At 33.1% G+C, this 23,982-nt stretch overlaps 6 protein-coding genes and 2 non-coding genes across 11 annotated transcripts; 4 read left to right on the top strand and 4 right to left on the bottom strand.

Moving 5' to 3' along the window:
• The first annotated feature begins 298 nt into the window (after positions 1 to 298).
• On the top strand, positions 299 to 3,478 carry LOC116341989 (PI-PLC X domain-containing protein 3). 3 transcript variants are annotated; one of them, XM_031769445.1, is made up of 5 exons: positions 299 to 427; positions 1,542 to 1,642; positions 1,729 to 1,891; positions 2,426 to 2,914; positions 2,987 to 3,478. In XM_031769445.1, exons 2-5 carry the CDS (start codon positions 1,552 to 1,554, stop codon positions 3,294 to 3,296), a joined length of 1,053 nt encoding a protein of 350 aa, XP_031625305.1. In that variant the 5' UTR covers positions 299 to 427; positions 1,542 to 1,551; the 3' UTR covers positions 3,297 to 3,478. The 3 variants fall into 3 exon arrangements, with proteins under 3 accessions (XP_031625305.1, XP_031625304.1, XP_031625303.1); XM_031769444.1 differs by having other exon boundaries at positions 302 to 514; XM_031769443.1 differs by lacking the exon at positions 299 to 427 and adding an exon at positions 649 to 967.
• Positions 3,479 to 4,415: 937 nt separating this feature from the next.
• LOC116341942 (ankyrin repeat domain-containing protein 50-like) lies at positions 4,416 to 6,499 on the top strand. 2 transcript variants are annotated; one of them, XM_031769374.1, is made up of 10 exons: positions 4,440 to 4,657; positions 4,773 to 4,788; positions 5,032 to 5,060; positions 5,131 to 5,229; positions 5,326 to 5,424; positions 5,489 to 5,587; positions 5,646 to 5,741; positions 5,838 to 5,936; positions 6,105 to 6,302; positions 6,379 to 6,499. In XM_031769374.1, the coding sequence occupies exons 1-10, from the start codon at positions 4,588 to 4,590 to the stop codon at positions 6,417 to 6,419; spliced, it is 846 nt and encodes a 281-aa protein (XP_031625234.1). In that variant the 5' UTR covers positions 4,440 to 4,587; the 3' UTR covers positions 6,420 to 6,499. The 2 variants fall into 2 exon arrangements, with proteins under 2 accessions (XP_031625233.1, XP_031625234.1); XM_031769373.1 differs by having other exon boundaries at positions 4,416 to 4,657; positions 6,105 to 6,499.
• Positions 6,500 to 6,678: 179 nt separating this feature from the next.
• Positions 6,679 to 7,662, bottom strand: LOC116341943 (protein C19orf12-like). The gene is made up of 2 exons (XM_031769375.1): positions 7,315 to 7,662; positions 6,679 to 7,228 (listed from the first exon to the last, which is right to left on the bottom strand). The coding sequence occupies exons 1-2, from the start codon at positions 7,514 to 7,516 to the stop codon at positions 7,011 to 7,013; spliced, it is 420 nt and encodes a 139-aa protein (XP_031625235.1). The 5' UTR covers positions 7,517 to 7,662; the 3' UTR covers positions 6,679 to 7,010.
• Positions 7,663 to 9,198: 1,536 nt separating this feature from the next.
• LOC116342099 (BTB/POZ domain-containing protein 6-A-like) lies at positions 9,199 to 11,187 on the top strand. Its single transcript, XM_031769596.1, has 4 exons — positions 9,199 to 9,587; positions 9,661 to 10,458; positions 10,589 to 10,750; positions 10,855 to 11,187. The coding sequence occupies exons 1-4, from the start codon at positions 9,405 to 9,407 to the stop codon at positions 11,017 to 11,019; spliced, it is 1,308 nt and encodes a 435-aa protein (XP_031625456.1). The 5' UTR covers positions 9,199 to 9,404; the 3' UTR covers positions 11,020 to 11,187.
• Positions 11,188 to 11,271: 84 nt separating this feature from the next.
• LOC116342098 (ADP-ribosylation factor-binding protein GGA3) lies at positions 11,272 to 14,678 on the bottom strand. Its single transcript, XM_031769595.1, has 7 exons — positions 14,299 to 14,678; positions 13,732 to 13,895; positions 12,970 to 13,618; positions 12,433 to 12,711; positions 12,214 to 12,355; positions 11,618 to 12,149; positions 11,272 to 11,553 (listed from the first exon to the last, which is right to left on the bottom strand). Exons 1-7 carry the CDS (start codon positions 14,360 to 14,362, stop codon positions 11,335 to 11,337), a joined length of 2,049 nt encoding a protein of 682 aa, XP_031625455.1. The 5' UTR covers positions 14,363 to 14,678; the 3' UTR covers positions 11,272 to 11,334.
• Positions 14,679 to 14,840: 162 nt separating this feature from the next.
• LOC116342030 (transcription termination factor, mitochondrial-like) lies at positions 14,841 to 16,627 on the bottom strand. The gene is made up of 6 exons (XM_031769500.1): positions 16,174 to 16,627; positions 15,939 to 16,111; positions 15,617 to 15,873; positions 15,435 to 15,539; positions 15,159 to 15,195; positions 14,841 to 15,091 (listed from the first exon to the last, which is right to left on the bottom strand). Exons 1-6 carry the CDS (start codon positions 16,580 to 16,582, stop codon positions 14,861 to 14,863), a joined length of 1,212 nt encoding a protein of 403 aa, XP_031625360.1. The 5' UTR covers positions 16,583 to 16,627; the 3' UTR covers positions 14,841 to 14,860.
• Positions 16,628 to 22,452: 5,825 nt separating this feature from the next.
• Positions 22,453 to 22,545, top strand: Trnav-uac. Its single transcript has 2 exons — positions 22,453 to 22,489; positions 22,510 to 22,545. It is a non-coding gene; the product is annotated as a tRNA-Val (tRNA).
• Positions 22,546 to 22,851: 306 nt separating this feature from the next.
• Trnav-uac lies at positions 22,852 to 22,944 on the bottom strand. The gene is made up of 2 exons: positions 22,908 to 22,944; positions 22,852 to 22,887 (listed from the first exon to the last, which is right to left on the bottom strand). It is a non-coding gene; the product is annotated as a tRNA-Val (tRNA).
• Positions 22,945 to 23,982: the final 1,038 nt, after the last annotated feature.

Raw genomic sequence — 23,982 nt, forward strand, 5'->3', positions numbered from 1 at the left:
GCCTGTGCTGCGTTGTAATGTTGTGTCATTGGTAATGAACTTTGTGTTTGGCTTCGAGATTTGAAACCCTATTGGAAAAAAAACCATAGCCAAAGACGAATTCATGAAGCATAAATGATTGAAACGGGTAATAATAAAATTGATTTTTTCGTTGCGAAATAGAACCACGAAATCCCCACTCAATCCAATTGGTGCAATTTAAAATTCAAAATGTGTTATTGATTGTCATAGTTCCATTTGTAGGTTTACGAATAGGAATGCAATTCGCTGTCAGTGAGTCATATTTCAGTTTGTGAGTAGTGACTGTCGAATTCAAAACATTCATTGTTTACATATTTATAGAATCGACATTGAGCTACAAAACATCGTCTATGTCACTGTAAATCCCATTAAAATCCAATACCCGTCGCTATTTGTTAAAGATTCCGTAATATATATATTTTTTGCCACCGTTTTTTACATGAATTATGAACGACAAAACGTGCAAACTAACACTCAATTGACAACAAAATGTGTATGTATGCGACATAAGTGGGGAGTTTATTTTTTGCGCGTGTGAATGTGTATGTGTGTTGTACACAGATGTTTTGTTGTTGACCCGATCAGATGTAATTTTGTTGTATATTTTGCGCTGTATGTGTGTCACACATTCAGCGTTCGCATTTTGTGTTCGCATTCACACACCAATCAATTTTTGTGTCTGTTATTGTTGTTTATTACATTATTGGTTCTGGTAACATTATAATTTCTGTAAGATTTTGTACGAACAGAGTCGAAATTGATCGCGACATACTCAAACAAGTAGTTTATTTACGCGATCGTGAATACATCGGTGAAACAAAGAGACCAAACCGAACACTTTCACCAATTTGTTATTTAATCAACATAAAAAAGAGTCAATTCAGATCTTCTTTTTTTAAATAAATTGTAAACATCTACAATTGTTTCTATGGTGTTTTGACCTACGGTATGTGATTACATTTTGTTTGTTTTTTGTGTCGATAGTATTTGCGGCTACGACAATTGAAATACTTTCGATTTTAACTATCAATTACCCGCATTTGATCACAGTGTCATCAATGTATTCAATCAATGTATTTTCAAAGAAACTATTATGTTTGCCATTCAAATCAAATAAACATTTACTTTTAAAGGCGTATTCAATGCAATGTTTTATTTTAAATAAACAACTATTTTCTGAGAAATTCCATATAACATATATACAGTGATTGGAGATGCACAACATAGAGTGACCAAAGTTCATTTTCAAATAGGAAATGCAATTCATAATAAGCAAAAGGAAACACTAATCATTGTGTGTGGCATGCAATTCAAGCTCTCGAAAACATTTTATCTTTATTTCATAAACAATTTCCCTTCAACTTTGAATTCTTTATCATTTCGAGACTTTATCGCTCATTTCAAATGTACATGCATTGACGCATAAACTCCGACAAAACTTTGAATTGAATTAAATATGGCATTGTTTTAATAAATGAAAATAAACGATTCGCTCTAATTCGAATGAATTTTTTTTTTAGCTACACGAAAATGGACGATTCGCTGCAAAATCTTACAGAATGGATGACACTACTGCCAGAACCAATAAAACAAGTTCCAATCATTAACTTAGCCATTCCAGGTATTTTCAATTTCATTGATTTTCTTGGCAAAAACTCGAAACAATAAAAATTATTGAATGAAACTTATGTCATGGTCTATTTCTAGGAAGTCATGACTCAATGTCGTATGGTATTAGCCGTTTGGCCAAAGTCGCACCCGATGCTGAACCAGTCGTTAGTCATCTGTACAAAGTCCTGCCATGTGTTGTTCGTCGTTGGGCGATTACACAAAAATTGAATGCATTGGAGCAGCTTAACCATGGTATACGGTATGCATTTAAATCGAATTGCATTCAAAAAATATTTTTCAAGTTCGAGTTGATTTTTACTTTTGCAAAATAGTTTTTACTATTGTACGACTTATTTTGAACATACAATACGTTTTTTTTTTGTTTCCGGCACACTTCAATAAATATACATATTCCAGTTGCGCTAGAAACCGTTTGAAATATTTACAGATATTAGATCAGTTGGCATGCTTTTGCATTTATTCATTTATTTTAAAATTCGATAAAAATCTATGAATTAATAAGGCCAAGGCAAAGTCATTTCGAACCATTTGCAATTCCATTTGAAAATTCGCAGAATTAATTGAACAATAATTTCATGGGGCGGAAATGAATGAGACGAAATTTCTCTCTCATGGGCGCAGCCATATTGAAAATTTTGTATGCGCTTATATGTAAAATTGGTGGCGCCACTGGTATATTTGATGGAAAAAGAAGAACATGTTTGAGTCTCACTCGTTTATATGTAAATTACATAGGCATTTCCAGGCCATGAATAATTTATGATATTTTCAGTTATTTAGATCTGCGCATTTGTATGCAACCAAAAAGTTTCAATTTCTACTTTGTGCATGGATTGTATTGTGAAGAAATCACCGAGCCACTGCGAGAGATACGAAAGTTTTTGGACGAGCATCCCACGGAGTTTGTCATCTTCGATTGTCAACATTTTTACAATTTTTCGAACGGAGATTATGATCGTCTCAACAAGATTTTCTTCAAAATGTTCCAAGATAAATTCTTCACCCCATCATTCGGTCCACTCACCAAGTTAACACTAGACTCGGCCAATTCATTGAAAAAACAAATATTGGTTGTGTATCGATATTCGCACGTACCGCCGGAATTTTGGGCTGGTGGCTGTTATCCCACTCCGTGGCCAAATCAAATTAATGTTAAGAAGCTGGAAGAAAGTTTAGATGCACGTATTAAATATCGATCTCCCAATACTGGATATGTCACACAATGTGTGCTTACGCCACCTGTTAAATACATCGTACCAAGGTACAATTCAAAGCACTCTTTGAATATACCAAAATATATCAATGAATTGATATTTTACTATTTGTTTTACAGATTTTACTCGTCGTTGAAGAAAAAATGTGCGGCTAGAGTAAGCAAAAAGATGACCGATTGGATAAAATTACAAAGGCCAGGGCCATTTTCGTTAAACAACAACCAACCGACATCAAATGTGTTCATTGCGGATTTTATAGAATTGAATAATTTTGAATTTTGTCGCACCGTCATCGCACTCAATGAAAAAATATTCAACGGTGCGATGACCTGCGAATGCAACGAAAATGATAAAATTAACGATGCTGAAGATGCGAATGAAATAGACGCAGATAAAAATGACACCGAAGGCACAAATATTGAATCGTGATTTTTTAATTTATTTTTAAGGACATTTTTTTTATTTTGATCAATTTTGTTCTCTAATTTGTAGTAATTTGTACAAAAAAACATCGAATCGTCAATCTCTTTTGTAAAAGATATGTATCTGGTATTAATGAGACCAATTTTTGTTGGCATTAAATTTTAAAAATTCCGTGAGCAATAAAAACACTTTTTTGAATCTTTTGAAGTCAGATAAAAATGAGAAATTTTTTATAATTTAAGTGGAATTTTTCAAATACATTTCATATTAAACCAGTTTTTTGTGATACACTATGATTCTTGTCTAGTTTCAGTTTTGGTACATATTTATATGAACTACAGTAGTGTGCGAGGAAAATTTTTCAGGGGGGGGTGATTTTTCGAAACCAAAAAATTCTCTAGCAAATCAGACAAATTTTCGTTTTTTTATTTGGAAGTCACTTTTTGAGGCGAAAATCCCTAGCAAATCGGAAAAAATTCTATCGGGACCAAAAACCCTAGCAAATTGAAAGAATTCTCCTCAATTTTCTACATTGATGAGCTAAAAAAAAGCTCTTCACTTTTTGAATCAAAAACCCTAGCAAATTCGAATAATTTTGGCGAAAAAAAATTTCTCATCCAAATCACAGGGAGGTAAACCCCCCTCCGCACACTACTGATGTACTACACAGACATTAGGTTTGAGCTATGGATATAGCGGCTGCTATTTCATAGCCGCTATTCATAGGCGCTATTTAATTCGTTTGCTGTTTGTAACACCGAGTAGGAATAGCCTACTATTCATAGCCTACTATTCTTTTGTACATTTGAATGTGAGTAGGAGAGAGATGTAGAAAATAACGCACAATATGCATAAATGCATTAAAACGAGATAAATAGTGCCTATGAACAGCGCCTATGAAATAGCAGCCGCTATATCCATAGCTCAAACCTAATGTCTGGTACTACAACAGCCTGTACGAGCCTTATACGTAAATATTTTTCTTGATTTGGAATTGATATACAACTATTATTATTATGTATTGGCATTTCACTTTAAAAGTATATTAATAGATTGCATGCGAGGGGTCAAAAGGCTATCACTCACCATAACTTTATCACTTTTTTATTTTCAAACAAAGCTTTGTTTCATGCATTGTGGCTATTTTCGATTCAGTTTTATTATTATATTCAGCGAACACATTGTGACCGAAAGGGCAATAAACGAAATTCATTTATTGTCATTTGAAATTTGTTTTCAATAAGTAAGATTCAATTTGACCTATTTAATTTGGAATTTCTGTAGAGGGAATCACAAGATGAAGACTATTTTATTACTGGCACTATTTATCACCGTGGCACACGGATGGAGTCTAGCTGATCTCTTTGGTATTTTCATCTTTCGTGCAATCAGATTATATACTAACTCTTTCTCTCATATCATATTTAATTAATTTTTAACAATAAACGCATTTCTATATAACATACGTGTTTTCTTTTTTAGGGTTTGGAGTTAAACCGTAAGTGCTAAGAATTTCTAAAGAATTTAGTAAAGATTTAGTAAACTGTACTGCCAGTAGCTGCCAATTGCGTATGCGACGACATAAAATCGTTCCTTTATTTATTTTGTACGAAAGTGACGGAGTGGCATTATTTTTTCAAACTCATCTCCTTCCCTCAAAACCAATAAGCGAATAGCAATTGGCAGTCAGTCTATGTCAAAGTAAAAAATAGATATTTTTAAAAATTCTTTTTCTTGGCAGTATGGAATATTTATATGCAGCTCAAGAAGGTACGTAGTTCAATTTAATGAACAAAATTGCTCTCTCTCTCTGCAGATTAAAAGTTGATTTATTTTCCAGGCGATTTAAGAACCGTTCAAAAGTACATCGAATCTAGTAAAGATATTAATTTTAAAGATGATAAAGGACGTACTGCATTATCAGTCGCCATTTACAATGGTAATCTATCAAAATATTTTTGGGCATGTGCCACAAATTAAAAAAGAAAATAATTCTATATAAAGTAAATTAAATTGCTTGTAAAACGATTCATAGATAAACAGTCTGTTGTCAGAGCGCTTCTAGAGCATGGCGTAAATATGAGTGTTGAATCCAATGGTACACCTTCACCGCTTGAAATAGCTGTTATGCGTGGTAATTGTTGTTGGTTATTTCTTCGTAACTATAATCTCCAAAGCCAATTCATATTTATTTGTAGATAACGTGGCGATTGCAAGAGATTTGCTTGAACATGGTATAAATGCCAACGAAAAAACTACAGAATTTTCTCCCCTAACGCTTGCTGTCCTTAGAAATGGTATTTGTATTTATATATCTACATGACAACACCTAAGTAAAATTAATTTTTTTAAAAGGTTCGGTGAGTATGGTTAAAACGCTGTTGGAACACAAATCGGATCCCAATTTTACAATTAAGGGTTTTTCTCCTCTGATATTCGCCATTCGAAGAGGTGATTTCATATATATAAATAAGAGTTGGTTCCAAAAAATGGCCAATCTTACATTTGATCTGCATCATTATATTGTTTGTATTTGTGAAAAAATAGGTAAAGAGAGCATAGCAAAACTATTAATTGAGAATCAGGCCGATGTTCATGCCAAAACTCTAGACGGTCTCAATGCCCTTCTTACCGCAATTGACCTTGGTAATTCTGAATTCAAAACTTTTTTGTATTTTATTCGGTAGCAGCAAAATATATTTGATACTTTTTTGAAATATTCAAATGACGACTAATTTAAAGCTAGAATTCGAATAGCAATTAAATACAGTTAATTTGGAGAATTTTTTTGTGAATCTTTTATTCAATGAATAGGCAATGAAAATATAGCTCGATCACTAATTCAACATGGTGCAGACGTGAATTTTGTTGGTCCGAAAGGATACACTCCGCTCATGGTGGCTGCTTTGCATGGAAATGCTTCCATCATTAGATTCCTGATCGAAAGTGGTGCGAGAATTTCCGATAGAAATGTTGATGGTGACAGAGCAATTGAACTAGCTCAACGAAATGGTATAATACATCGAAGTTTTTCTAAAATAAATCAAGTTTTTTTTAAATTTGACTGCGATCAACTCTATCGTTTCAGACTTCCCCAACGTTGCCGAATTGCTGCGAAATTTATCATAGACTAATAAACTCAAATAAAATAGCAGTTGCTATTGATTTCCATTTTTAAAATAGTTTCTGCATTAAATCTGTGTTCTTTTAGAATTTTTTCAAACTTTTTTTGAAGAAGCATATTAAAAATGGAACAAAATAAACAATATTAAAAAGAAGAATGAATATAAAACTGGTACTTTAAACTTTGATCATTTCAACTATACATTTCTTTTAAAAATTGTACGATATCGGTTACACGTGTTACGTGAAGCAAGGCAAACAAAATCACTGCTGTGATGCATAACCCCTTCAATCAAATTCGAAAATGTATTGTGCAAGGTTTTCTTTTGTATAATTTATTTTCTAAAAAAAATTTTCATCCAATTTGCATTTACATCTTTTCACACATAAAAAAGTACAAATATTATCTACAACTATCACAATTTCGTTAAAAATCAATGCGAAATCGTGCCCATTTAAATCGATCTAAAATTCTGTCATAATCACTAATTGTATAAAATCCTACTCGCGAATTAGATTTGAGGAAAAGTAAAACAAATTATAACGATATGGCTCTTAATAAAGATTGGAGTGCGATGCGATCAAAGGTTACACAAATCAATTGGCGATCGTATAGCGCATTTCGTTTGTAATAAATGTGACGACTGTCTTTAAAACTGCTTCCTGTAACGATGGTGTGTTCATAATCAATGGTAACAGCATTGCGATATCGGTCGGATGAATTTGTCGCACGGAATTGACAATGTGTTCTTGTAAACGCCACTTCTCCTCTTGCGTTAATTCGTTCTGAATGATATCACCGACGGTTCGGAAATCTATCATGAACAAACATGAATAATTTAGTGTGGTGTGACACATGACGTAAAATTAATTTTATTTTTAATGAATGAGATCAACTTACTGCTAGACATTTTGTATGCAGTTACACCACCTACTGTGCCTCCGACAGCAAGACCAACAGGGCCACCAATTAAACCGCCAATAAAGCACATTGCACCACAAACAGCTGCACCTTTACCACTTTGCTTTAACGTAACACGCATATTACGATTATCTGCCAAAAGCGCAATTCCATTAATAAATTCTTCCAAATCGACTGGCATCTTTTTGATTTCTACTTTTTACACCTTCACACAAATATTTAAAAATTCAATTCAAAATTAAATTCACGATTTGAAATAAAGTTCAAAGAAAGGACAAACTACACGTCGTTGTCTGTAATTTATTTCACAATTTCATTGTTTTCTCACAATGACATTTCGAACAGTTTGGAGATTTGACAAGAGAAGTTGACATTTCGTTGGATTTTACATTGGCGCGCTATTCGAATACACAAGAGATTTGACATGTTCGCTTTATCGGCGATCATCGTTGTTTTTGTTTTTGTAATGCAGTCTTGTAGTTTTGTTTCAACTTGTTGTTCGCATAAATTATCTTTTGCAGCAAAAAATATGTCTTTTTGAATCGGAAACGATTCTTTTTATTTCTCTTATTATCAGCTCTTTGAAAACCGTTGGAGTTTTTAATCTCGCATCCAAGTGTTGTTTACGCTCAAATTTCCGGAAAAGAATAATCAGCACAAAATATTTCACTTCTTTTGTCTGCTTTTTTCTCTCTCTCCAGATGAGAATTGTTAGAGTTATACCAAAAGATTTTTCTTATTTCTTTGAAATTGTTGACTAAATGAAAGTAAAAGTAACAGCTAAATTCGTGGAAAAAAATTCGATGAAAAATACACAACAATGCCAACAACAATCTTAAAATGACTATTATTTTTTCATACATTTTGAGATAAATGCTGCCAACACATGTCGAACTGTGACGATAAGATTTGTGAAGCAGAGACAAGTAACGGAAAAAAGCAACTCGAAGATCTCACTATTTTATCGCTAAATTGTGAATCACAGCGAATACAATTGCTTATATTTGATTTGAAAAATAAAAGGCATCTGGCATACATACACATTTTAAAGAAAAATGATAAAGCAAATGGTGGTATTTTTTTTTGTAGAAAAGACGCATTTTTTGGAGATTACGAAAAATTCTGATCTCATTGAATTTATCCAAATCAATGGCAACAGACTTTGCAAAAGGTTTTGCACTATGTCTATCGACATTTTTCACTTTGTAAATTTTTTGAGATTGTTCACAAGTAAATATTTATCTTATCGTTCTTTATGACACATTAAAAAAGTTGGAAATATTCCCAAAATGAATGGTAGTCTTGTGATAGTGACATCTGTTCATTTTTCTTCTTCGTTCTTTCTTTTCCATTTGCACTGGCTATTGGATTTTGATAAGGAATTCTTAGAACTGTGAATTCTAGCGCGCATGATGGTATCACCCGTTTGACTTCCGGTATATAGTTGATACTGGTCACCATAGCTCTCATATAAGTAGTGCGATGGATACTAAGATAAATCCATTCTTATTTCAATTTCGGTTTGAAATGGACGTTTTGTCAGAGAATCTTTTTCGGTCAGTTTTAAGTCGCTCACCATAAATAACTCCATTGTTTTTTATTTGTATCTGCTTCGACGACATAATTTTAAATGTGACGAATGAAAGTATAGTCTTTGTTTTTTAAATATTGTATTTTCGAGAGAAAAAGAAATGTTTATACAATACGGTCAATCACCCGGCAACTAATAGTGATGATAGAAAAAGTTAGCTGCCTCGTGAAAGACGATACTGTATAAATGTAAAACAACAAAAACACAAATATTGACACACAAAAATAGAGGTCGGTACCGTTAAAGGAGCAACATGTATATATTTTGACATATTTTGACACATTTCGCAAGCGAGAGTTAAGTGGTGCGCACATGTCCAGTAGCAAGGGATTCATTTGATTGAGTTTAAATTGAAAAAAAAAAAATGAATTTCATCGAAATTGTTTGAAGAAATTTGTCAAAAATAAAAAATTAACTCTTCAAAAAAATTAATATCGATTATTGATTTAAACGCGATTCGATCGGATGATAAAGAAAAATGTCCCATCATACAGCCGACAAGCGGAAAAATATGAGCAAACAATATTTGAATTTCGACACTTCTGATGTTGTTTTCATTTGTGGAAATGATGATAATCATAAGGAAAGTGTACCAGCGCATAAATTTGTATTGTTCACCCACAGTGATGTATTCGAAAAAATGTTCCACGGCAGCTTACCGGTATATCTATTTGCACCTTATGTTTTTCATTGTTTTTCACTCCAAACATCTATTCTAAACATCTAATTTGAAGGAAGAAGATGCAGTTGAAATCACAGACACTTCACCAGATGGATTTCGCGCATTTCTCCGTTATTTCTATTTCGATGAAATGAACTACAATATCAGCATGGAAACGATTGGTGAAACGATGTATTTATGCGAAAAATACAATGTCAATGGACTATTTGAGAGCTGCTGTCAATACCTGCAACAAGTGGACACACCAAAGCATATTCTGATTGGCTATGGACTGGCAATCACATACGAACTTGATTACTTGGCCGAAATACTCAAATGGAAAATACTCCAACGAGGCGAAGAGATTTTTGCTTGCGACTACATCCGCTCCGTAAGCGAAGATTTTTTGAAATGCATCCTACAAATCAAATACATAGAAATCTATGCAAAAAAGATTTTTGACGTTTGTTTGGCTTGGGCAGAAGGTGCGTGTAATGCAGCGAATGTCGATCCAAATGTTATGCAGAACCGTCGTGATCAATTGAATGGTTTTTTTCAACACATCCAATTTGGCGCAATGACTCGTGATGAAATCGTTCGAATTGTTTTGTCATTTGGTGAACTCTTCACCGCGCAAGAGCTTCGACGTTTCATTGTTATAACAGCAGCCAAATTTCCGACGCCATTTAATCAAGACGAAATGATCAACTACAAAATTGGCCGAGCTGTTAAAAGATCCACATCAATTCGACGTGATAAAATGGAAGAGCTTCATTTCAATGCACAATACAAAACACTGTTGGGCGGAATCGAAATAGGAACAATTTTTGATACATTTTCTATTGTTCATCAAAAAATAATTTCCGGAGTGGCAAGTGTCGTTCAAGGGCAACTTAAAAATTGCCTTTCTATTATTAATTAATTCTTATTGATTATTTTTCGATTATTTGTCGATTATTTTAAATTAATTGTATTCTTCTCTTTTGTGATTTGCCCCTTAGGTAAGTGTCGTGAAGATTTCACCGAATCGAGATCAGTGTACGGACATCGTACTTTTACAAGGCTCATTCAAAGTTTCTGCCATCAACTATGCCAAGGATCATGTCTTCGAGAATAATAAAATACTATTTCCAGAAGCCATCATCATCGAACCACATTTCAAGGTATATTCATTTGGACCATATGTTTTTTATTCCTTTGCTCCCTAAAAACCTAAAAAGAGTACCTAAACACAATATTTTGTAATATATTTTCTTCACATTTTCAGTATGCCATACAGTTGACGTTCTTCGGCGGATCGAACCCCACCGATTCACTTTTCCATTTGCGAACTACTTCTCTGTCGGAACCATCCCTATTTCGTATTTGGCCAGAGGACACAAACTGCGAAATCATTTCGGGCTTACTTTACAATAGACTTAATACACAATAATTCTAGATTATTGGTTATTTGAAGACTAAATTGGGTACAAAGTGGATTAAACTTGAAAAAAATGTACCATGTTAAAGTTATCAGTTGTGATTATTACAAGAAAATATTGTAATTGAAACGTTAAAAAGTAAAAATAATTCCAAAAAAAGTCCAATTTAATTTTAGTATCGTACATTGTTTTTTTTTTATTGTTGTTGTTGAAGAAAGCCAAACTAACGAAATCAAAATACAATAAAAATGAAATTACATTTCAAAAGGAATTTTTTTTTATATACATTTTAATGACTTGAATAATGATTAGAATACGTAAAATTGTTAATTAAAAAGATCAGGTAAATCGTTGATTTCGAGAAATTCTTTAACCATATCCGGATCTTCGCCCATTTTATAGCTGATAATACAAACTAGTTTTAGCGGTTTCTTTTCGGCATTGGAAATCAACAAAATTTGCGTGATATCTTCAGTTGGCGGGCGAAACGGTTTTTTGCCAGGCAAATCGTGTCCCGACGGCTTTTGTAAATGCAATTTACACGGCTGAAAATAAACAAATTCCATTCAAGCATTTTTTGCGAATTGAGTACTGCATTCTTTGTCATACCTTTGTAACGCTAGCCTCAAATTGAAAGTTTCTAATCGGTAGGCTATTTTGATTCATTGTGGTGATAACCAAAACAACGACGTCGGAACGCGGTTTGTCTTTGGTAAAATTTAGCAAGATTTTTAATCCGGACTTCTCGTCCATAATACATTGTGGTGCGTAGTTATCATGTGGCCGAATCTCATTTAAATCGACAACAATATCTGCTAATGCTTTATTTAAATTGACTTGAATGGCACTTTCATCAGTCGAAACTACTTCTTGTTTAATCGCTTCACTAAGAACCAGTTCATCGCTTGACTTGTTCATTGTTTCCGATTCGAGCGGCTCTACATCGTTGTCCAGCAGCAATTTGTCATCATCTGAATTGATGACCTCTTCAGACTCTTTTCTCAAATTGGATTTTAAACCGCTTATCAATTGCGTGATTTCCGAATCGAAATTTTGGAATTTAAGCTGCGTTGCGTTCACTTTTTCTTGATGTGAATTTGAAATCGAAGATGCCTTTGAAATTTGTACCGATGACATCACACTGTGAATGAAATTGAAAATAATTTTAAATGTCAAACGGACAATTGGAATTTGGCTCATCATACCTTTCATTATTCAAAAGATTTTCAAATGTGCCGACAGATTTTGCAACGGCTGGTGAAGAAATTGGCGTAATTAGTGAGTTTAAGGAACCTGTTGCTGCATTGTTCAAATCTTTGATTGTTTGCCACGATTTATCTGATGTATCTTTTTGAAGTAATAGAAAAAAAAACACACAAATTAATTCTGAAATGTAGTTGGATGAATTTATTGCGGTGAATTACCATTTGTTATCACTTTTGCAGGTGTGGGTTCAAGTGGTGTCATAGCCATAATGGGGTTAGCATTGTTTGCATTACTAGCATTGCTAGTGCTGCTGTTTGCAAATATTTCTTGTAATTCATCCATGGTGTTTTTACTAGTGCCATTCTGACTCGATACCGCACTCGTTTGGGGTGTTGATATCAATGAAGAGCTTGCACATTTTGGCCTATTCTTGATAACAAGTCGGTGATACTTGTGAAATACTTCCGCTACCAAGTCATTCACTTCTAATGCATCATCTGCAACGAGAAAAGCGGATTTATTAGTTTCATAAATTTTCACTCATTTTCGTTATTCGAATTATTATCGCCGGGTGAATTATCCCATTTGACTTTAATACTACATATCTACATATCTGTATGAGGAGAAGGATTTTACCACTAAAACCTTCTCTCTCTATGTAGAAAACCTTCTCTTCCAAACTGAATAGAATAAAACAGTGCTACAGCATCTGAGACTTAACACCAGACGCTGTCAATCTGAAATATGTAAATTACCCAAACATTCATTATCCTCCGTATCGCCAATAAGTATCAAAATAGTCGGTTGCAATTTTTTGCACGATTCGTATAAATAAGTCAATGTGGCCAATAAATCTTCGGTGATTTCATCCGTTGATGATTTCTTGGTCTGATCGTCCTCCAACTGGTCCAACATTTGTTTCAAAACGGTGGCATTTTCGGTGATTTCCTTGAGTTCCAATTTCCGTCGCATGTTCACTTCATGGCGCCGTTCTTTCTCTTTCACCATATTTTGTATGAGTAAATTAGCTGCTTTGTAATCGGCTGGATTTGAGCTGCGCAAAAGTCGTTGTAGTTTAGCTGACAAATCGGGTTCGGGTCTCTCTCGTGATTTCACATCAATCGCTTCATGTTTTGCATCATTTTTTGCAATCACTGGCTTTGCAGTTTCATGCCGTACGCCACGTTTCAATAGCATGTCATAGGCTTCTTTGATTTTCTTTTCATTCGGAAAATTTATCGTCCACAACAATAATAAGTCCAATATTTTATCACGAATTTTCTTCGGCGTTTTTTCTCCCTCGTACTGCGGCGACACCAACCTTATCAAGTCATTGAGGAATCTAAATTTTCCAACTTCAGTACGAAATTTTGCGCCACACTTAGACATACACTCTTCCAGCACCTACCATATACCACAGTTCAAGAGAAAAACATAATATGCATATTTTAAAATGAAATCGAAAGTGAGTTATAACTGAGTTGATGTCGAGAAGAAATCATTGTGTAAATATTTACATTAAGCGCAAGCAATACTTCGTCTGGGTTGGCCGATTTAAATTTTTCAGCGATAATTTTTGTCGCATCGAATGTAATAAATGCTTCATATTGCTGCACCATTGTCGCAAACAAATCGATAGCTAACAAATCGACATCGTCAACGGACGTAGTGGTGGCACGATCTAAAATCAAACAAAATAATCACACTTTATTTACATTGGTTTGTACACTTGTATAAACAGCGTTAAATTATCACATTAACATGTATGTCGTAGGCAATTTTAAACTGTATTCCGAGAAAAATTGGCAGCAGTTTGCTTTCATACAAAAATTACAAAATATTGAAACGAAAACGGTTGAATAAAACAAGAATGAAACTTTCCTTTGCTTTTTCTCCGAATGTAATAAAAAAAGAAATAAAACCAAACATATATGCACAATGTCAACTCAAAGCAAATGACAACCGAATTTTCATTGATTATTCACCAAAATATACAATACCAATTATTTACCCCACCAAGAATTTTCCTTGTTTTTCCTAGATATATATAAAAAATGCCCAAATAAATTCGAATAAATACTTACGATATTGTTTAGCCAGCTCTTGGCGAATCGCATCACCATTGAATTGCTGCCGCTGTACGTCCATGACGTTGTTCTAAATATCGAATATTATGGCAAATGTGTAATTATATCGAGGTGAACTTGTTGTTTGCACACGATGCAGTGAATTAAAGAAGAAGAACTTATTTCAAAATGTCTCTTAGCTATTGCATTTCCACACGATTTATCCACCTGAAGAACCAAAACCGTCTACCACTTATATATGTGTATAAAGATTTTTTCGATCAGAGATTACAGTAAAAAAAATTTCTTTTGGTGAGCAACATCAAATTATCGTTTCTGATAAGAAACCTGCTCTCTGTATCGTATATTTTCTCAATTGTTTGTTCTCCTCCGTCCACTTCATAATTACCAAACACATTTCCCCAGTTTTATCGGTTGACAGTATCACATTCGCTGCAACTTCACGTGTGTTATTGATTTTAATTTTGTCACGCAAATGTCGTGTCAAATACATGGCATACAAATGTTTGGTTAAATAAATAAACACTTCTTTCATGTGCTCATGCTAGGCGGTTTTCATTTATTTTAATTTTTTATTTTTTTTTACAAATTGTTTAAATTCCTTTTTATTCAAAAGAATTACTTTTGGATCAATGGTCAATTGTTCTGGCGACAGGGATGTATCCTGTAAGTCCAATATTTCAGCCACGCGTATTTTTATATGCTCAACAGAATAGTTTAAGAGACTGTAGTTGTCCAAAATTATCTTTGGTCGAAAATATTTCAGTAGTTCATCAATTACAGGCGCCAACTGCATGAAGAGAAAAACAATGGTTTCAGTTTAAGTCTCTATGTTGATCAAACATTGAATATCTCACCGTTTCGGGATCAATTGTTTGCAATTTTTTTTCCCTTCTATAGAAATAAATAATTGTTTATGCAATTATAGATTCATCGCCAGCGTTTGTTTATGTTCAAAATTAGCACCACATATATGTGTAGTTTCAGTCATCAGTTGTAGCCAAAGTCACAAGTGGAAGAAAAATAGAAAAACAAGAGTTAGTCAGAGATAAACCCAAGAAAAAATGAATTCGACTTCAGATTAAGTAAAAGTGCAACGTATGTTAACGCTGAATTTGACTAAAAATCATTACCTAATTATTGCATGGGCAGTTGTGCGGTAGCAATCAAGTTTCTTTGTAATCACCTCCACCATAATATCCACGTTCCGTCTTCGTATAAATCGTTCGTTCACTGTCCTGAATCACAGAAATTGAAAGAAATTAGACGACTGTAAGAACACTTGAATATTTTTTAATAAAAAACTCAACGGAACCAATTGAAAGCTGGCTTCGGACATTTGAACATCCAGGGCATCCAAGAATTAGGCTCAATGTTAAACTTTTTCAGCAAATCAATTCTTTCTTTCAATATCTCTTCACTTCGCTCCAATACTAGTAAATCCTTTAATATTTTTAATGGGCACAACCCATTACTTAGCAGCAGTTTAACTTTTCTCTTCAGCAACTCCTCTTCCATATCAATGATAACCAACTTTGTTGCACAAAAATGACTTACGATTGGTGGTTCAATCTGCAAACCAATAGACGGTTTTTATTCGATCTGAATGAAATTTTAACGGATTAAGAAATGCTTACCGAAAAATATTCGCTCAAAAGATAGATTCGGTTTGAAATTTTGACATTTTTTCTCGCTTGGCGCAATCGAAGATTTTTGATTGTTTCCACATCCAAAGCTAGAAATGGGACAAAGTCATCGATTTGCTTCCAAGAGCTCAACGTGAGCCTTTCCATTCGCTGTTTGAGTTGTTCTTTGGAAAAATATTTATTTTTTAAATTCATTATAATTGCCAGCAGTCAAATGAAACCTTACCTTTGGGAATCAGTAAAATGTGATAATTTTTCAATAGAGTCGAATGTGTAGCACCTTGACGATGTAACCAATTCACCGTCTTGTGTATGGTTTTTAAATCAACATTTTCATTTTCTTTCAATAAACATGTAGCCACTTCATCAGCCTCGGAGACCGTACACTGAAATATCTTTTGACATTGGGACTCGGCTTTTTGTTTCCGTTCGTAATCAATTTCTTTATTCAATTTCTTAACTGTGGTTGGCTCATTTGAGAAATACGTATATTGTGTTAGTCGAAAGGGAGTTACAATGTTCATTGCAAAATTATAAATAGAGCCCGTTGTTTGGGATGGCAATCGATACGTTAATGGTTGAAAAACCATTTTTTTTCGTAGAACCAACGAATTTATACACAATTTTCGAAACATTATCAGATTTTTTGAAACAAAATTATCACTTGAATGCTCATAAAAATATCAACAAGTCTTCAATTGAACAATTCATTAAAATGAGGTTATGTCATTTGACAGACAAACGAATCAAAGTGATTCGTGAATACGTGAGTATTTTGTTCTGCTAAAATTTCTTATAAGATTGAAAAAAAAAACCGTTGAAGGAGAACGTTTGATTTTTGGCGGTTTTTCTTTGATGAGATTAGAAATTGAAGCAAATACAGCTTTTTTTCGAATCAAAAAGAAAACTTTTTTTGATTAATAATCAACATTTGCGAAATGAAAGACTTGCTGTTTTGGGCTGTGTTATCCACGCACCAATCAATTCTTTGACATCATAAATGTGTTACATTTCCCCAGTGCATGGAAATGTGGCGCCGAGACCGTGAGTGTTGCTTTCCCATGTGGATGAAAGTGAATTTATGTAGTGTATTTGGTGGTGGTTCGTCGTGTGCGCCACCGAAATGATATTGTGTGTTGACTTGGGCGTGCAAACTATATACATGCATATACGTTATTTTATATGGTGGAAAATCTTTTGCTTCTAATCAGAAATAGCAACAGTGACCGAAAGCGAAACATTGCAAAACCGAATGAATCACTGACATTAGCAGTTCACTGGTAGTGTTCTTTGCGTGAAAACCTCTCTACTGGTGCTACATCTCAAGTAGAGAATCTTAATCCTTCGTTTTCAGGATTTTTTTGTTTCGGTTCATGTCTGTTTATTTTGTGTTTTTCAGTTTTTTCGGTCAATTTTTTGTATTTTCAAAGTGCCCAACCAAGCTATGATTTTTGATGTTCCATGTACTGTATGTGTGTGTGTGTAATACTATAAAAAACGATTCCGTTTTATTTTATTTGCTATTATTACTTCGGTTTTGTGTTTTTCTTTGGTAATTTTTCCGTTTCTCAACGTAAATATATATGAGGTTGCAATAAAAGAGTGGTTGCGTCTAGGTTAACGTCATATAGCATTGTGTTTCCTTGAGCCTTCAAAAAAAAAATTGTAAAATAAATTTCAAACTATTTTTGTTCATCGAATTTGTTGTCGATTGTAGAGCGTTCGGGGTGTTTTGTTTTGAAATTATTCAATGCTCTTACGAAACAGCAGACTTAAAAGGTGTTTCCTCCGATTTGCAAATACAAGTTGTCTTTTTTTATATAAAAAAATTGTGTTTAACAATATTTATTTTTGTGTATGTGATATTTTTCATTCCGATATCGGTGTATTTGTGTATGCTTTTATTTCGGATGACGCATTAGTTTTGTGATTTCGAGGAATACAAAAAATTGAATTCCATTTAATGTCAACGTAAATGTATCGACAAACAAAATATGACTACAACAACGATGACAACGACGAAACATTCGACGAATCATTGAATTATTGCAATCACAGCAATCAAAGGTAGAGCAAAATAAAGTATGTTGAAAGCGATTTTTATGTTTACATAAGCAATGGTGCTATGGAAGAATGTCGGTCGGTGCCATTTCCATTTATTCTTTCAACGTGTTATTTTTGACACAAGGTAAGTACAACCCCAAATCAATTCACTTTCATTTTCCATCGTTATTTATTTTTTACTTATGCTGTGCATATTTCGGTTCGGCACAGCCGACTCATTGCATTTGGAAAATAAATCGATGTAATATTGCACGTGTCGAACACCAATCATAATCATATGGTTGTTGGTGTATTTACGAATACAAAGAGCGACCTACACACTCACACACACACAAACACACATATTGAATCGCATATTTCAAGTGGCAAGAATGCAAGTCATCGTTGAATCGGAAAACTGTTCACTATCCGAGCCGTGCACATTTTCTATGTGTGTTTTCCATTAAAATTATTAACATCAATGTGCGAAAACTTTTCGACTTATCAAAGACATTAAACTAACGAGAAAAATGCAGAGCATTTGTAAGTTTATAGAGTCATATTTATTCTGATGACATTTCTTGTTTGTTTCAATTAGAATTTTTCTGTTTGCATTTGAGACACTTATTTTCATCGGGATGGGGGAGAATTTCCCTTGAAGTTAAAAACAGGAAATCGTCTATTTTTATCAAATGTTTTCACAAACTTGTTTTCTTCGCTTTTTATCGCCCGATTTTCGTGTGTCATTCGGATGGAATGTAAATAAAGTTAAAACAGTCACATGCCAATGGGTGCAAAAATAATTCTTCAAAAGCTCGACAGATGACAAAACAGAGAAGGGATTAATTTAAAAAAGAAAAAAAAAACACGATTTCCACTCGAATTCCAAAAGCAATGTGTTGACAGTTGTTGGCTGTTGTTAGCTTGGGGATGAAACTCATTATTGACGACACATTTTGCAAGTGTTGCTTTTAATGGCAACCGAGTCATATGACCAAACATTATGGTGTTGCTGCATTATAATTATACAACAATGTTGAACTGAAGAAAGCGAATGTCATTCCAAATTAGCTGGAGCAAAAAAAACGGAGAGCTTTTGTTGTGAGTGCCATTGTTTATATACATAAATGGTCATTGGTTTGTTTGTTTTTTGTGTGTCGAAAATTTGCCATACAATCAATGTTATCACATATTGTGACACTGATAATCTTTCTATCCATCAAGTGTATTCGTAAAATTAGTGTCACGCCATCGATGTCCACAATCCAATGGTAATCAATGGGGAGAATATCATGCGGTACCATGCCCTTTCTCAAATCTATTTATGTTGGATTTGCGTGCACGGTGTTATTTATAGTTTTTTCCAAGTTTTCTTCGTACGGTATAGCGTCGCTTGTTTGTGCAAATCTACAGGCAATAAATATGCCCGGATAATGTATCTTGAAATTGATTTGATTGCCGACATTGAAAAACTCCACAACAATTTCATTTAATAAAAGAAACAAGCAAGCAATTTACGAATTTACAATTCGCGATTCAGAAGGATAACGAAAACGAAAAACATAATTTACAATGATAATCACAGTATAATTCATGGCTGTGGTTTGCCAAAACAAATTGAGTATCGATTTTGTGTCGAATTTCATTGCTTGCCGTTGAGTGCCGGATATTTACACCTTGTTTAACACACTAAATAAATTCGATCAATTTTCACTTTTATTGATTAATTGGTTTTAACTAGCGTTTTTGGACAAATTGAATTAAAGCCAATCGATGTGGAATTCCGTACGATTTTTGGGGTCGATTGTGATTGCGATTTTTGACAATAATTGGCATTATGTTGAAACGGTAAACGTTTTATGATTATCGTTGACAATACAAGCGTTCAATAATTGCTTAGTGACTCAGGCAAGCATTCAATTTCACTCACGAAATAATAAAATTAGCAATTATTATTTGGTCGCTCGCTGTTTTTGCCTCTCTTTCTTTACGAAAATTATCCAAATAATAATATTTCTTTAGCATGAAGGTATTTTTTGTTGGAATGTCATGACATTTATTATATGAATGATTTTGCGGAGAAATGTTGGACACTGTGTAGTACACACATGCTCAATTACTAAATCTCATATAGATTACATGATTTACTCGTACTTTATAGTTCAAAACATACCAAATATCTATAAATTTTATCTTTTTGAGATAAGCGAGAATGCTGAGGGAATGAAAGAAACAAGTATATATTTCATTCTGATTAAGTTTTTATTTTATCATTTCCAGTTACAATTCATTGGTTTTTTTAACAATAAATCGTCGATACATATTAAATTGAAAGTTTCAAGTGAAATTTATTCAAATGAAAAAATAAGCGAAGAAAACTTCTTATTCTGATACAAATTTAACGTAATTTTATTCATAAAATGCTAACGTTTTCGGAAATAATGTTGCCTCGAGTTTTATAGCTAGAAAACGTTAGCATTTTATAAATAAAATCACTTTAAATTTGTATCAGAATAAGAATTTTTCTTCACTAATTTTTGTAGTACAGTATGTTCAACAACAACAATAATTTGAAATTTATTCCGTAAAAATGACGAAATTCGATTTTTTTTAACTTGCAAAAGGATGTTTTGATTGTTTTCTCATATAAGAGCAGCTTGATTGATGGTGAATAGCTTTAAAAAAGCACCCTTAATATCCCTTCTCAAGCAGAATGATATCAGCCTCACTGAGCTCAGCTTCGTCGAAATCAATATTATCACTATAATCAACGGTAGAAATGTCAACAGGAACATCTTTAGTACCCTCTTCAATGTTGTCCAAAAGTCGTTCAATAATGTTAAAAGGGGAATCACATTGAATGTTTGAAACACCAATAGCGAGAATTACAAACAAAACTGTGAATTTGGTAAACTTCATGTTGATGCGATTTTATTTTTTAACTGACTGTTTTAATACTAAGCAGCACTCTGATACTTTTGCCTTACACTCGGCACTTTTTTATACAAAAAAAGAAACATCCGCAGCCGATCACTGTTCTAACAAGACCGATGATACCTGCTCGGATTTTCTTATCTCCTTAATTCCAATTAAAAATTGACGCATGAGCTACACGCTTTGACAAATAAACTCCATATTTTATATGTTTATCTAATAAGAATATCTATTTAATTATCTAAAATACGTTTTATACTGATGATCTATCTTATTTTTTGTTTTAAAGCGAATCTTTTTTGTGTATCATTCCAATTTTGATTTTGTACATTTGGTAAAATGTAACCGTATATGTTGCATCAAACTCAAGAGATTTTTATCTGATAGCTGAGCAAGCAGTTTGAAGAAAGTATGATGGTAATTGCGTCCTTTAAAAAACAAGCACAAAGTACCACTAAGAGAATACTGTCTCATCAAATACCTGTGCTCACACATAAAATGTCGAAGAAGGTTAAAGATTATTGGTGCCAAAACTTTAACTATTCATTACTGTTGGTTATGATCACGACCTTCATGAGAGAATAAAGTGGACAACAAACCGTTTTAACAACAATCTTAACGAACACTGAACGAATGTATCAATTTTGTATTAAGTTTCCTAATTTTCGGCAATTTAGTTTTTCACAATAAGAAAACTGTTCTTTGATGGAAATCTTGAAATATTCTACTACTCTAGCTTAATGGAAAACATGGTAGCAACGTTTCATTACAGGACTTACATTTTCAAATTAGTTGAGGTAGAGTGATTTATTGGGAACGAATATCCAGTATCGCTATTGGATGGAAAACATTTCCAGTTGACCGAGTGATACCCAATTAAAAATTCCATTAAATTTAAATTGCAATATGAACATGAATCTTCAAATTGAAACAATGAAAATTGGGAACATGAAACTCATATCAAATTCTTGGTTAACAAATACGCTATTAAAATGTTCGACATATCAAATTAAATCGCCCAACTTTGAACATGTTTCTTCTTTCAAATGATTTAATACTTGATAATTTCAATTTGAAATTAAAAACTATTAGACATTTTGAAGATCCATAAATAACAGCATAGAAATAACTAGATCTCATAGAACTTTATTGGTGTTTCAGCAATTAAACAGTTTATTCAACGAATTGAATCAGTTCATTTATGTTTCAAACTAAAAAGCGGGTCACTTAGCCACTTTCATCAAAGCCAATTATACCTGTGTATAGAATTGTCGCCATAAATGTCTGTGTAAAAGATATCCATTTTTGAATAAATGGGAGCTTCAGAAATTATATGACGCAAAGAAGGTCAAAGAGTTATATTATTGATACTGTTCTATGAAATACAAATAGATTTATTAATCTTCAATTCAAAGTAAATCATTCCGTATCAATATTTCTTATTTTACAAGAAAAAGCTTGCAAATATGTTCAATTTCGGTGAATTTCATGTACAAAAAACCATTTTTGAGACAAGCAATTGACATGGGCTTCAGTGGTGTAGTGGTTATCACTTCCGCTTTACAACATTCGAAAGAAGTAGAAACGCGGACGGCCAGAGGTTCGATCCCTCTCTGAAGCACGTTCTCTTTTTTATTTTTTTATTATTTTACGTTTTTTCCATTATTTATTTATTGTTTTATCGTCTTTTCATGCTGGAAACATATTTTACGTTCACCACAATCCACTTAATTTACTCGCATTAGTTTATTGTAAAATCGATCCAGAGTTTTATAATAGAAATAAAGCAAGCGTTTGCCACATAGCAACACAGTGCTGTATTTGCAGTTGAACAAACATTTATAGGTCAAAAAAATTGATAAGAGTAATGAAAAATATAAAAAAAAGTTTGAGAAAGTCGATAGAAAAAAAAATAAAAAAAAACAACTGCTCCAGGTGGGGATCGAACCCACGGCCGTCCGCGTTTCTACTTCTTTCGAATGTTGTAAAGCGGAAGTGATAACCACTACACCACCGGAGCTCATGTCAGTTTCTGGTTCCATAAACGGTTTCTTATACATGAATGGCAGTAAGTTTAACAGATATACCTATTTTCCATTTAATCTCCACGTGTACATACAAAATAGCTCTCTTATATTGAATCATCTTCTGTTCGTGTATTTTTATTCATTTGATCTTTGAGCTAATTCCATGTTATGTTTGATGTAAAAACAACTTTATGTATTTCGATTAAAGTTAAATGTTTTTCTTGGACTTTTTAGAGAAAATCACCACGAATTTGTTTGCAGAATGTTTAAATACATTTCAAAGTAACGTACTTTGTACATGAATCTAAAGATACGAAAATTACACATTTTTCAGTCATGATATCACTTTTCAATTTGAATAGAAATTTCAGAATAAATGTTAACTAAAATGCTATAAAGTGCATTAAATTCAATATTTTCATATATTAATTTGAAAATTAATATAAAAATCTTTTTATTTTATAAATGTTTCAGAAGAATCTGAATGTTTAAAAAGAAGAATTTAAAACAAAAGGCTGAATCCGGTTCAAACTTGTCCAAATTGTTGTTTAGTAAACATGTTTCCTTTTTTTATTGTAAAGCAATGTTTCTTTTCTTTACAAAGATTAAGCTAACAATCCAATTTCAGTATTCATCAGTTTTAGTGACTTTCTGACCTCTATCAATTTAAATACATCATATACATTCTGGTCCTTATGTTTTTATAGCTGCGTCTGGGCATAAGTGAAAGGCATTCATGCGGTGTACTATTAGTTATGTAATTATTTGTTCATACAATTTTGCGCATTGAAATGTGACCATATTTATTCTCTCGGCATTTTGATATTGATGATTGATTTCATGCACTTTCAAAGCAAAGATTCAGTAACTAACAATACATTTTATTTGGATTAATAAATTAAATGAAAGTTTGCCTTTCACTTGATCTAAATTTCAATTTATAGTAATGGACTCGGCTCTCGGTTGTCGTTTTTCGCCCAACTATCATCGGTTCGCATGGTGTAGTGGCTATCACATCTGTCTAACACACA

This window comes from Contarinia nasturtii, unplaced genomic scaffold (genome assembly GCF_009176525.2).
Source record: "Contarinia nasturtii isolate CC-2019 unplaced genomic scaffold, AAFC_CNas_1.1 Cnas_scaffold_810, whole genome shotgun sequence".
Lineage (NCBI taxonomy): Eukaryota > Metazoa > Arthropoda > Insecta > Diptera > Cecidomyiidae > Contarinia > Contarinia nasturtii.

Excerpts from the sequence above, each read along its gene's own strand:
- LOC116341989 (XM_031769445.1), top strand. The coding sequence starts at position 1,552 with ATGGACGATTCGCTGCAAAATCTTACAGAATGGATGACACTACTGCCA. Across the intron at positions 1,643-1,728 it reads CATTAACTTAGCCATTCCAG|GAAGTCATGACTCAATGTCG; the intron begins GTATTTTCAATT and ends GTCTATTTCTAG. Across the intron at positions 2,915-2,986 it reads GTTAAATACATCGTACCAAG|ATTTTACTCGTCGTTGAAGA; the intron begins GTACAATTCAAA and ends TTTGTTTTACAG.
- LOC116341942 (XM_031769373.1), top strand. The coding sequence starts at position 4,588 with ATGAAGACTATTTTATTACTGGCACTATTTATCACCGTGGCACACGGA. Across the intron at positions 5,588-5,645 it reads GCTTGCTGTCCTTAGAAATG|GTTCGGTGAGTATGGTTAAA; the intron begins GTATTTGTATTT and ends TTTTTTTAAAAG. Across the intron at positions 5,937-6,104 it reads TCTTACCGCAATTGACCTTG|GCAATGAAAATATAGCTCGA; the intron begins GTAATTCTGAAT and ends TTCAATGAATAG.
- LOC116341943 (XM_031769375.1), bottom strand. The coding sequence starts at position 7,516 with ATGCCAGTCGATTTGGAAGAATTTATTAATGGAATTGCGCTTTTGGCA. Across the intron at positions 7,229-7,314 it reads TGCATACAAAATGTCTAGCA|ATTTCCGAACCGTCGGTGAT; the intron begins GTAAGTTGATCT and ends TGTTCATGATAG.
- LOC116342099 (XM_031769596.1), top strand. The coding sequence starts at position 9,405 with ATGTCCCATCATACAGCCGACAAGCGGAAAAATATGAGCAAACAATAT. Across the intron at positions 9,588-9,660 it reads TGTTCCACGGCAGCTTACCG|GAAGAAGATGCAGTTGAAAT; the intron begins GTATATCTATTT and ends TCTAATTTGAAG. Across the intron at positions 10,459-10,588 it reads AAAAAATAATTTCCGGAGTG|GTAAGTGTCGTGAAGATTTC; the intron begins GCAAGTGTCGTT and ends TTTGCCCCTTAG.
- LOC116342098 (XM_031769595.1), bottom strand. The coding sequence starts at position 14,362 with ATGGACGTACAGCGGCAGCAATTCAATGGTGATGCGATTCGCCAAGAG. Across the intron at positions 13,896-14,298 it reads AGAGCTGGCTAAACAATATC|ATCGTGCCACCACTACGTCC; the intron begins GTAAGTATTTAT and ends GTTTGATTTTAG. Across the intron at positions 12,712-12,969 it reads GGAGGATAATGAATGTTTGG|ATGATGCATTAGAAGTGAAT; the intron begins GTAATTTACATA and ends TTCTCGTTGCAG.
- LOC116342030 (XM_031769500.1), bottom strand. The coding sequence starts at position 16,582 with ATGTTTCGAAAATTGTGTATAAATTCGTTGGTTCTACGAAAAAAAATG. Across the intron at positions 15,196-15,434 it reads ACTGCCCATGCAATAATTAG|AAGGGAAAAAAAATTGCAAA; the intron begins GTAATGATTTTT and ends TTATTTCTATAG. Across the intron at positions 15,092-15,158 it reads AAACAATTGATCCCGAAACG|TTGGCGCCTGTAATTGATGA; the intron begins GTGAGATATTCA and ends CTCTTCATGCAG.